The sequence below is a fragment of the Bubalus kerabau genome, chromosome X, assembly GCF_029407905.1.
Source record: "Bubalus kerabau isolate K-KA32 ecotype Philippines breed swamp buffalo chromosome X, PCC_UOA_SB_1v2, whole genome shotgun sequence".
Taxonomy (NCBI): domain Eukaryota; kingdom Metazoa; phylum Chordata; class Mammalia; order Artiodactyla; family Bovidae; genus Bubalus; species Bubalus kerabau.
Genome location: NC_073647.1, coordinates 80,319,143 through 80,332,577, shown reverse-complemented (window position 1 = coordinate 80,332,577; position 13,435 = coordinate 80,319,143). Strand labels below are relative to the sequence as shown.

The window sequence follows — 13,435 nt, the reverse complement described above, 5'->3', positions numbered from 1 at the left end:
CTTACAGATTTCACAAAGTAGGCAATAATTATTTTTAAAAGGCTCTACTGTCTTGAATTTAACATTTTAAACCAACAAAGAGTAGCAGCAGACAGTTCTTATTATCAAGTATAATTATTAGATAATCATAAACATCCCAACACAAAAGAAGAGGAGGTGAAGTATAGGAGCTTTGAACAGGGTTACCAACCTGAAAAAAAGAAGCATGTGAAGAGACAAAGGATAAGATGACAAAGTCAAGATGCTGGAGTAGTAAAAGAAGCATTAAAATAAATGTCTACAAAAATACCTTGTTTTAATAAATCTAATCTATTACCAAAATTTATTTTTAAAAAATCCCTTCACTCACCCAAAATTTTCCATTCAGACAATTAAGATATTTATATTTAGGTTGCCATTGTTCTGAGAATCTAGGCTAAATTTTCTCATGGAAGGACTGAATATGCTTCAATATAAGGTGACCCTCACACACACTTGCCAAGGATTACATTCAAAAAATGGTTCCTGATCAACATAAAATAATCGAGGCATATTGATAAAAAAATAGCTAAATGAATCTATTTACATCATTTACTTTCTTGATTTATACATAGCTTGAATTATTACATGAAATGTTACTTCACAAATATTGCTTGTTTTTCCACAGTCTAACTGCATATTGAATTGCATTCAAACTGAATCTTCAGTACATCTTCAATGTCAATTTCTTTGTCATCACTACAGGTACTTTTTGAGTCACTTATTAAATCAATCAAGAAAACTAAAATGCTTAGTTTGATACTTGGTACATGATAAGTGCTTAATAAGTCTTAGCTGTGTTAGTATTAGTTACCTGAATACAATGTTCTAGAATCTATCACCCTTCTTCCCCAAATGTCTAAACACTTCTGAGATACAGCAGTTTCTTAGTCTATGTATGATGCTCTCAGAAGGAATTCCATATCAAGCTACAATTACCATTTATAGAAAATTAGGACAGTTTTTAATATCTCATAAAAATTGGTAAATTCTAAGACATAACCAACTCTGCATGTAAAATGTATGCTGTAAATATTATAAAAATTACTTTAGAATGATGTCTAACTTTGGAGTAGTGAAATTCTATTCTGAGGGGGAAAATTACTAAACATATATGAAATTTCTTTCCTTGTTTTTTTGTTTTTAATTATTCTATCAGGTGACTTCTATATAAGCAAAACCACCAATGACAGATCATTTCAAATTAATGTATCTTCCCAAAATACTTAGATTTTCCCCCCAAAACATACTAACTGAAAGAACTAGTAATATGTGAGATTTTGTAAGGATAGAGATATTTTTTTGAAAGAATATTTTGGAGAAAAATACTTGCCTGATACTTGTGTATACAGAGTAATTAGAACATGGTATCAAATATATATGACTTATTCTTCAGTCATCATATTTATTTATACTTAAAAAGGGATGCTACTATATTTTAGTAGCGTTGGGATATTAGCTGAAAAGGTGACTACAGAATTTTTGTTAAATAAGTAAACAAAAATTATCAACCCTATAATACAGATGAACCTTCATGTCTTCTTCAACACAGAGTAATTATATGACACAAAATACAATCTAGTAAATTAAAAAAGAAGATAAGGGAGAACAAGATGGTGGAGGAGTAGGTGGACATGGAGTACATCTCTCTCCATGGATACACCTTCAGACACAGAAGGGCATGCAGAACACCAGCTGAGAGCAGACAGGAGTACCTGACCAGCAGAAAAGAATATATAGAACCATGCAAAACTCAGCAGGATGAAGGAATTAGGGGAAAAAACAGGAGTGTTAGTAGGACTGAACCTCCCCTCGGTGGGTGGGGGAACTGAAGCAAGGGTCCGATTCCCACACTGGGGCAATCGTCTGAGTGAGAGGAGAAACATTTAAGGCTGAGAGTGAAACAACTGATCTGTGGCAGCCTAAATGGAATGAGAATCAGTCCTTGCCACAGCCATACATACCCCAGACAGGGAAGCAGGTCCCCTAGAAGGTGCAGCCACTGGGAGCTGGAGTTTAGGGATTGTGGAGCAACCCCAGGTCAAGGGCTGCTGTTGACTGTGGAGGAAACAGATCGAGGAGATGTAAGGGAGGAGATTGTGGTGGGAAATGCCTATGGAAGAAAGCCAAGCAGCCATGGAAGCAAGGCAATATTGCTGAGTCATGCGTAGGGGGTGGGGCTATCAAAAAGCCTCTCTCTTTCCATGCCAGGATCCAGCAGCTGAAGGATTCAGAGGCTGACCCATCAAACGCCTGACACACTGAACTACAGAGTAGGACCCCACCCAGGGTGCTCCTTTAAGTGCCTGACAGGCAGACCTACAAAGTAGGACCCCAGACAGCAGGGCCCCTCTATGTGCTTGACATGCCAATCAACAGAGATGGAACCCAGGAAAGGGAGCCCTGTAAGTGCCTGAACAGTCAGAGCTATGGAGAAAGACTGGCCAAAGAGGCCTTCTGATTGCCAGCTACAAGAGGCTCGGAAAAAGACTCTGATAGGGCCATAACTTCTTTGGCAGAGGAAGTCCATGTCCCTGAATACTTGGCACTGCCAGGGTCTCCACAAGCCAATCAGCTGCGCCACCTTCACACACAAACTGCACTGGGGCAGAGCTGCCACAGGCCAAAAAATAAAACCTCTTGCGTCTATGCACACAGGGTCACTTTGGTCATGTCTAACTCTTTGTGACCCTGTGGACTGTGGCCTGCCAGGCTTCTCTGTCAGAGAGGGGGGTTCTCCAGGCAAGAATACTGGAGCATATTGGCCAATACTGGTTGCCATAACCTTCTAGAGCACGATATTTCCTGCTGCCCTAGCCGCCAATTCCCCTGAGTACCTGGTGCTGCCATAACCTGTGACCCAAGAAGTTGCACCACCTCCACACCTGGTCCTCACTGGGGCAGATCCAAGTCCTCCAGGGCAGCCTCAGGAGCAAACCCCAGTGGACGACGCACATGCAGAGGTGGAAGTAAAACCACAATTGAAACCCAGGGGCAGTGTGGCTAGGGTAGAAGACGCAAAACCAGATGTATAAGCTGCAGATTTACCCTACACGATCAACTAGGCAGACTCTATGTCCAGGAATATATAAAAGGACATTGAGAGCTTTCACAAAAGAAAACACACTAGTTCTGATATCTATGGACACTGGCAGCAAGAACACACAGAAGTAGGACCAGATTAGAATCTGAGCTGCCCCCACAACAGGTCCAGAGGTCAGCACAGTGTTGGAGGGCATCCTAGGGAGGTGAGGTGGACTTTTCCCAGGGAGGGAAATGACTCTGACAGCAGTGACTCAATAAAATAAAAACACTTATTAGTCTTATGTTTTGACTTGTTCTGTAGAATCTTAAGGATTTTTACGTTTTACTTTTTTTTTTTTCTGGTTTCTTTTTCTCCCCCACCGCCCCCCACCCCCGCCCTGTTGTACTTGTCGGTTTTACTGGCACTATGAAATCTAGGTAAATTCCTGAGCTTTTTTATTTTCTCAGTCACATTTTTATTGTTATTATAAACCTCTGCCTCTATGTTGGGCTTTTGCAGTTCTGTGGAATTTTCCTTTTTTTTTTTTCTTCCTTTTTTTTTTCCTCTCCTTTTTTACTTTTAATTTTTAAAAACCTATTACTATGTTTTCTACATTTATTCCTTTGTTTGCTTTTCCTACTGTTCTTTTCCCCTTGCAATTAACATTTAATGTATATAAACCTTTATCTTCCTCTATTTAACTTTGCATATCTATTCTTTCTTCTGTTCCTTTCCTCTCAACATATTTGTTACATTGCTTTATTCCCCACTTGGCACCTTGCTTTAATTTTGTTTTCCAATTTGTGCTTTAGTTAGTTTTCATTCTTAACTGGAAGAAATAATTTTTGGTTTCCTTTGTTCGCCAGGTCAATGTACTGTACTTTATTTTTGTTAGACTGTTTTAATTATGCTTATGGGTGTATATCGGAGAAGGCAATGGCAACCCACTCCAGTACTCTTGCCTGGAAAATCCCATGGACAGAGGACCCTGGTAGGCTGCAGTCCATGGGGTCGCTAGGAGTCGGACACAACTGAGCAACTTCCCTTTCACTTATCACTTTCATGCATTGGAGAAGGAAATGGCAAGTCACTCCAGCGTTCTCGCCTGGAGAATCCCAGGGACAGGGGAGCCTGGTGGGCTGCCGTCTCTGGGGTTGCACAGAGTCGGACACGACTGAAGAGACTTAGAAGCAGCCTGGGTGTATATGTATATGCGTTTATTCAGTCACACTTTTTATTACTGTTATAAATCTCTACCTGTTGGGCTTTTGCAGTTCTGTGGGATGGGGAGGGAGATATATGTATACCTAAGACTAATTCATGTTGAGCTTTGACAGAAAACAACAAAATTCTGTAAATCAATTATCCTTCAATTAAAAAATAATTAACTCGGGCAGTCCTAAGATAGCAGAGGAATAGGACGGGGAAACCACTTTCTCCCCGACAAATTCATCAAAAGAACATTTAAACGCTGAGTAAATTCCACAAAACAACTTCTGAATGCCAGCAGAGGACATCAGGCACCCAGAAAAGCAGCCCATTGTCTCAGAAAGGAGATAAGAAAAATATAAAAGACAAAAAAAGAGGCAAAAGAGGGAGGGACGGAGCTCCATCCTGGGAAGGGAGTCTTAAAAAGAGAGAAGTTTCCAAACATCAGGAAACACTCTCACTGCAGAGTCTATGGCAAGCCTTGGAAGCACAGATGGCAAAAAAATAGGGAGGAAAAATAATTAAATAATTAAAACCCACAGATTATGAGCCCAACGGTAACTCCCCCAGTGGAGAAGCAGCGCAGATGTCTGTACCCACCACTAGCAAGTGGGGGCTGGGCATGGAGGCAAGGGCTGCTTTGCTTAGAGTAAAGACCAGGCATGAATGCCCTGAGGATAATCACAGCGAACTAATTTGGGCTAGCAAAGCAAACTGTGGGATAGCTACCACACGAAAAGCCCTAAGACACTGCCAGGCCCGCACAACAGAACAAAGGGCTGAACAGAACTAGCCGGCTGCAGACCATCCCCCTCTGATGACAGGCAGCCAGAGCCGGAAGGGGGCAATCGCAGCCCCAGAGTGACATTATTTACCTAACTGCAAGCAGGCTTCTTTGCTAACTAAGACTTCTTGGGGTTCTGGACAGTCATCATCAGCCTAAGAAGGTGTGCCGGTTGTACACCCAGAAAACCAAGTGGCAGGGACAGGAGAGGCGATAAGTGGCAATGACCGCACTCGCCAAAAACCTCATCAACCGAGATGCTCGGAGCTGGGAAGGGCACAAAACGCAGGCTCAACAGAGTCTGTGCCTCTGAGGACTACCCAAGTGCCTAAACCTGAGAAGCTTAGACCTGGGAGGTGTATGCAGCCCAGGGCCGGCCTCGGACGGTTACTGGCAGAGCAACCTAGAGCCTGAGCTGTGTGGGCAAGGAGGGTGCACGCGCCATGAGTGGGGGCAGGCCCAATGTGGCTGAGACACAGCAAGCACACGCCAGTGTTATTTGTTTGCAGAGTCCCACCCTTCCGACAGCGCGACTGAACAAGTGAGGCTAAAAAAAAAAGTGTCCACCACCGCCCCCCTTGTGTCAGGGCAGAAATCAGACACTGAAGAGACAAGCAAACAGAAGCTAAAAGCGAGGGAACCGCCTTGGAAGTGACAGGTGCAACAGATTAAAACCCTGTTCTTAGTACCAACTACATAGGAAGGGGCATATAGATCTTGAGAAATTTAAGACGGACCAAGGAACTATCCGAAAATGAACTGACCCAATACTGTCCACAACAACACCAGTGAAAGTCCTAGATATATTTTTACAGTTTTTATGATCATGCTTTTTTTTTTTCTTTTTTTTTAACTTTTTAAAATTTTTAAGTTCTCTATTACTCCTTTAATTTTCATTTTGATAACCTACTATTACTTTTCAAAAAAAAAAAAAGATGATACTGGATGCTTGGGGCTGGTGCACTGGGACGACCCAGAGGGATGGTATGGGGAGGGAGGAGGGAGAGGGGTTCAGGATGGGGAACACGTGTATACCAGTGGCGGATGCATGTTGATATATGGCAAAACCAATACAATATTGTAAAGTTAAAAAATAAAATAATTTTTTTTTAAAAAAAGACCATTTTTTAAAGCAAACTTCGTATTTTTGTTTCATGACTTTTGTGACTTTTTGTTTCCTTCTTCTTTTCTTTAATATTGTATTTTTGAAAATCCAACCTCTACTCTAGATTTTTAATCTTTGCTTTTGGTATTTGTTATCAATTTTGTACCTTTAAGAACCCAATCTTCAGTACGCATTTTTACTTGGGAGCGAGATTATTGGCCTGATTGCTCTTTCCCCTTTTGGACTCTGCTTTGTCTCCACCAGGTCACCTCTGCCTCCTCCTTCCCCCTTTTCTTCTCTACCAAACTCTCTGAATCTCTGTGTGTTCCAGACGGTGGAGAACACTTAGGGAACTGATTACTGGCTGGATCTGTCTCTCTTCTTTTCATTCCCCCCTTTTATCCTCCTGGCCACCTCTGTCTCCTTCCTCCCTCTTCTCTTCTCTGTATAACTTCATGAACATCTTTGAGCACTCCAGACTGTGAAGCACACATAAGGAAGTGATTACTAGCTAGCTTGCTCTCTCCTCTTTTGATTCCACTTCATCTCATTCGGGTCCCCTCTAACTCCCATCTCCCTCTTCTCTTCTCCATGTAACTCTGTGAACCTCTCTGGGTGTCCCTCACTGTGGAGAAACTTTTCATTTTTAACCTAGATGTTTTATCACTGATGCTATATATAATGAGAAGTCTTGAGACTACTGTAAAAATAAGATTGAAAACTAAAAGCAGGTGACTTAAGTCCAAATCCTGAGAACACCAGAGAACTCCTGACTCCAGGGAACATTAATCAATAGGAGCTCATCAAACGCCTCCATACCTACACTGAAACCAAGCACCACCCAAGGGCCAACAAGTTCCAGAGCAAGACATACCATGCAAATTCTACAGCAACACAGGAACACAGCCCTGAGCTTCAACATACAGGCTGCCCAAAGTTACTCCAAAACCACTGACATCTCATAACTCGTTATTAGACACTTCACTGCACTCCAGAGAGAAGAAATCCAGCTCCACCCACCAGAACACCAACGCAAGCTTCCCTAACCAAGAAACCTTGACAAGCCACGGATAACAACCCCACCCACAGCAAGGAAACTCCATAATAAAGAGAACTCCACAAACTGTCAGAATACAGAAAGGCCACCCCAAACTCAGCAATATAAAAAAGATGAAGAGACAGAGGAATACAGAGTAGGTAAAGGAACAGGATAAATGCCCAGCAAACCAAACAAAAGAGGACGAGATAGGGAAACTACCTGATAGAGAATTACGAAAAAAATGATAGTGAAAATGATCCAAAATCTTGAAATAAAAATGGAATCACAGATAAATAGCCTGGAAACAAGGATTGAAAAAATGCAAGAAAGGTTTAACAAGGAACTAGAAGAAATAAAAAAGAGTCAATATATAATGAATAATGCAATAAATGAGATAAAAAACAATCTGGAGGCAACAAATAGTAGAATAAAGGAGGGAGAAGATAGGGTTAGTGAAGTAGAAGATAGAATGGTAGAAATAAATGAATCAGAGAGGAAAAAAGAAAAACGAATTAAAAGAAATGAGGACAATCTCAGAGACCTCTAGGACACAGTTAAACACTCCAACATTCGAATCATAGCAGTCACAGAAGAAGAAGACAAAAAGAAAGACCATGAGAAAATACTTGAGGAGAAAATAGTTGAAAACTTCTCTAAAATGGGGAAGGAAATAATCACCCAAGTCCAAGAAACCCAGAGAGTCCCAAACAGGATAAACCCAAGGCAAAACACCCCAAGACACATATTAATCAAATTAACAAAGGTCAAATACAAAGAACAAATATTAAAAGCAGCAAAGGAAAAACAACAAATAACACACAAGGGGATTCCCATAAGGATAACAGCTGATCTTTCAATAGAAACTCTTCAGGCCAGGAGGGAATGGCAAGGCATACTGAAAGTGATGAAAGAAAATAACCTACAGCCCAGATTACTGTACCCAGCAAGGATCTCATTCAAATATGAAGGAGAAATCAAAAGCTTTACAGACAAGCAAAAGCTGAGAGAATTCAGCACCACCAAACCAGCTCTCCAACAAATGCTAAAGGATCTTCTCTAGACAGGAAGCACAGAAAGGGTGCATAAACTCGAACCAAAAAGATAAAGTAAATGGCAATGGGATCATACTTATCAATAATTACCTTACACGTAAATGGGTGGAATGCCCCCAAAAGACAAAGACTGGCTGAATGGATACAAAAACAAGACCCCTATATATGTTGTCCACAAGAGACCCACCTCAAAACGGGACACATAGAGACTGAAAGTGAAGGGCTGGAAAAAGATATTCCATGCAAATAGAAATAAAAAGAAAGCAGGAGTAGCAATACTCATATCAGATAAATTAGACTTTAAAACAAAGGCTGTGAAAAGAGACAAAGAAGGACACTACATAATGATCAAAGGATCAATCCAAGAAGAAGATATAATAATTATAAATATATATGCACCCAACATAGGGGCACCGTAATATGTAAGACAAATGCTAACAACTATGAAAGCGGAAATGAACAATAATACAATAATAGTGGGAGACTTTAATACCCCACTCACACCTCTGGTTGATCAACTAAACAGAAAATTAACAAGGAAACACAAACTTTAAATGATACACTAGACCAGTTAGACCTAATTGACATCTATAGGACATTTCACCCCAAAACAATGAATTTCACCTTTTTCTCAAGCGCACACGGAACCTTCTCCAGGATAGATCACTTCCTGGGCCATAAATCTTGCCTTGGTAAATTCAAAAGAACTGAAATCATTCCAAGCATCTTTTCTGACCACAATGCAGTAAGATTAGATCTCAATTACAGGAGAAAAACTATTAAAAATTCCAACATTTGGAGGCTGAACAACACACTGCCGAATAACCAACAAATCACAGAAGAAATCAAAAAAGAAATCAAAATATGCATAGAAACAAATGAAAATGAAAACACAACAAAGCAAAACCGATGGGACACTGTAAAATCAGTGCTAAGGGGAAAGTTCATAGCAATACAGGCATACCTCAAGAAACAAGAAAAAAGTCAAATAATAACCTAATTCTACACCTAAAGCAACTAGTAAAGGAAGAAATGAAGAACCCTAGGGTTAGTAGAAGGAAAGAAATCTTAAAAACTAGGGCAGAAATAAATGCAAAAGAAATAAAGGAGACCATAGCAAAAGTCAACAAAGCCAAAAGCTGGTTCTTTGAAAGGACAAATAAAATTGACAAACCATTAGCCAGACTCATCAAGAAACAAAGGGAGAAAAATCATATCAATAAAATTAGAAATAAAAATTGACAGATCACAACAGACAAGACAGAAATACAAAGTATTGTAAGAGACGACTATCAGCAATTATATGCCAATAAAATGGACAACTTGGAAGAAATGGACAAATTCTTAGAAAAGTACAACTTTCCAAAACTGAACCAGGAAGAAATAGAAAATCTTAACAGACCCATCACAAGCACGGAAATTGAAACTGTAATCAGAAATATTCCAGCAAAAAAAAAGCCCAGGTCCAAATGGCTTCACAGCTGAATTCTACCAAAAATTTAGAGAAGACCTAACACCTATCCTACTCTAACTACTCCAGAAAATTGCAGAGGAAGGTAAACTTCCAAACTCATTCTATGAGGCCACTTTCACCCTAATACCAAAACCTGACAAAGATGCCACAAAAAAAGAAAACTATAGGCCGATATCACTAATGAACATAGATGCAAAAATCCTTAACAAAATTCTAGCAATCAGAATCCAAAATCACATTAAAAAGATTATACACCATGACCAAGTGGGCTTTATCCCAGGGATGCAAGGATTCTTCAATATCTGCAAATCAATCAATGCAAAACACCACATCAACAAATTGAAAAATAAAAGACATATGATTATCTCAATAGAAGCAGGGAAAGCCTTTGACAAAATTCAACATCCATTTATGATAAAAATTCTCCAGAAAGCAGGAATAGAAGGAACATACCTCAACATAATAAAAGCTATATGTGACAAACCCGCAGCAAACATTATCCTCAATGGTGAAAAACTGAAAGCATTTCCCCTAAAGTCAGGAACAAGACAAGGGTGCCCACTTTCACCACTACTATTCAACACAGTTTTGGAAGTTTTGGCCACAGCAATCAGAGCAGAAAAAAAAATAAAAGGAATCCAATTTGGGAAAGAAGTAAAACTCTCACTGTTTGCTGATGACATAATCCTCTACATAGAAAACCCTAAAGACTCCAGTAGAAAATTACTAGAGCTAATCAATGACATAGTAAAATTGCAGGATATAAAATCAACACACAGAAATCCCTTGCATTCCTTTACACTAATAATGAAAAAATAGAAAGAGAAATTAAGGAAACAATCCCATTCACCATTGCAATGAAAATAATAAAATACTTAGGAATATATTTACCTAAAGATACTAAATACCTATATATAGAAAACTATAAAACACTGGTGAAAGAAATCAAAGAGGACACTAATACATGGAGAAATATACCGTGTTCATGGATTGGAAGAATCAATATAGTGAAAATGAGTATACTACCCAAAGCAATCTATAGATTGAATGCAATCCCTATCAAGCTACCAACGTTATTTTTCACAGAGTTAGAACAAATACTTTCACAATTTGTATGGAAATACAAAAAAAAACTCGAATACCCAAAGCAATCTTGAGAAAGAAGAATGGAACTGGAAGAACCAACCTGCCTGACTTCAGGCTCTACTACAAAGCCACAGTCATCAAGACAGTATGGTACTGGCACAAAGGCAGAAATATAGATCAATGGGACAAAATAGAAAGCCCAGAGATAAACCCACACATCTATGGACATCTTTCTTTGACAAAGGAGGCAAGAATATACAATGGAGAAAAGACAATCTCTTTAACAAGTGGTGCTGGGAAAACTGGTCAACCACTTGTAAAATTATGAAACTGGAGTACTTTTTAACACCATGCACAAAAATAAACTCAAAATGGATTAAAGACCTAAACATAAGACCAGAAACTATAAAACTCCTAGAGGAGAACATAGGCAAAACACTCTCTGACATAAATCACAGCAGGATCCTCTATGACCCACCTCCCAGAATACTGGAAAAAAGAGCAAAAATAAACAAATGGGACCTAATTAAAATTAAAACTTCTGCACAACAAAAGAAACTATAAGCAAGATGAAAAGACAGCCTTCAGAATGGGAGAAAATAATAGCAAATGAAGCAAGTGACAAACAACTAATCTCAAAAATATACAAGCAACCCCTGCAGCTCAATTTCAGAAAAATAAACGACCCAATCAAAAAATGGGTCAAAGAACTAAACAGACATTTCTCCAAAGAAGACATACAGATGGCTAACAAACACATGAAAAGATGCTCAACATCACTCCTTATCAGAGAAATGCAAATCAAAACCACAATGAGGTACCATTTCACACTAGTCAGAATGGTTGCTATCCAAAAGTCTACAAGCAGTAAATGCTGGAGAGGATGTGGAGAAAAGGGAACCCTCTTACGCTGTTGGTGGGAATGCAAACTAGTACAGCCACTATGGAGAAGAGTGTGGAGATTCCTTAAAAAACTGGAAATAGAACTGCCATATGGACCCAGCAATCCCACTGCTGGGCATACACACCAAGGAAACCAGAATTTAAAGAGACACATGTACCCCAATGTTCATCACAGCACTGTTTATAATAGCCAGGACAGGGAAGCTACCTAGATGTCCATCAGCAGATGAATGGATAAGAAAGCTGTGGTACATATACACGATGGAGCATTACTCAGCCATTAAAAAGAATACATTTGAATCAGTTCTAGTGACGTGGATGAAACTGGAGCCAATTATACAGAGTGAAGTAAGCCAGAAAGAAAAACACCAATACAGTATACTAACGCATATATATGGAATTTAGAAAGATGGTAATGACAACCCTGTATATGAGATAGCAAAAGAGACACAGATGTATAGTACTGTCTTTTGGACTCTGTTGGCGGGGGGAGGGGGGGATGATTTGGGAGAATGGCATTGAAACATGTATAATACCATATAAGAAATGAATCGCCAGTCCAAGTTTGATGCAGGATACAGGATGCTTGGGGCTGGTGCACGGGGATGACCCTGAGTGATGGCATGGGGACAGAGGTGGGAGGGGGGTTCAGGATGGGGAACACGTGTGCACCCGTGGCAGATTCATGTTGATGTATGGCAAAACCAATACAATATTGTAAAGTAATTAGTCTCTAATTAAAATAAATATATTTTTAAAAATAAAATAAAATAATTAACTAAAAAAAGAAAATACGATAAGAATTTTACCTGGTGTTCCTTTAGCCAGGACAACAGACCTGAAAAGCTAAAACTGGCCCAGTTTCCTCCATAGTAGCTTCTTCTGTAACAATAAAAAAATAAATAAATAAATCAAAGGGTATAAAAAAATCTAATCACTGATATTCATCTGTATTCATTTTTAACACTGCTACCTCAGAGTTCAAAAGCACACATAACTGGGATGTGGAGAATCAGAGGAGGTAACAGAACAAAATAAATGGAAGTGGGACTTTCAGGCCTCAACGGTAACTTTTCATTATATAAGGCATTCAAAAATCTCTTTGGCTTCTTTGGAACATTCTGCACTGATCAAGTGTCTCTGAGCAGGTGATAATGAACAAAATTTTACTTCTGAGTTAATAAAAATGGCTGGGAAGAAAATCTTGGTAGACCTCAAAGAAGGCCACTGGAAAAAACTGCTAAGTTTTCCACAAGCAGTAAATATCCACTGCCAGCACCACCAGAGAACTCTTCTCACGTGCATAAATACATAAATAAATTTATTTATACATACACATATTACTGGCTACTCTAGTGGTAGGCCTTGTGCCATTCTAAGCCTCCAGGGCCAAAAATAAAAGTAGATCCTGAAACACAGTTATTCACACCAAGACTTCTGTGATAAGTATAAGAAGAACAATATTTCTACTGATAACTGAACTGTTCTTCACTCCACAGCGCTGTGAAAATCAATCCATTTTATAAAACCCAGAGATCTTCTAGCTAGGATCAGATAAACCCTGTAGACACTGGACTCCTAATTAATTTCTGTTAGTAGCAGACTTCCCCTAGAGAAGGAAATGGCAACCCAGTCCAGTATTCTTTTTGGAAAATCCCTGGCAGACTACAGTCTATGGGGTAGCAGAGAGTCGAACACGACTGAGAGACTAACACACACACACACACACACACACGCACG

The 13,435-nt window shown here is 39.4% G+C and overlaps 1 protein-coding gene across 3 annotated transcripts in view; it reads right to left on the bottom strand.

Moving 5' to 3' along the window:
* Window positions 1–13,435, bottom strand: part of CHM (CHM Rab escort protein) — a 239,441-nt gene that overhangs the window by 145,966 nt on the left and 80,040 nt on the right. For all 3 annotated transcript variants that reach the window (XM_055564939.1, XM_055564941.1, XM_055564940.1), the window contains exon 3: window positions 12,505–12,577. In XM_055564939.1, the coding sequence (XP_055420914.1) occupies window positions 12,505–12,577 (73 nt within the window). The remainder of the gene's footprint in view (window positions 1–12,504; window positions 12,578–13,435) is intronic.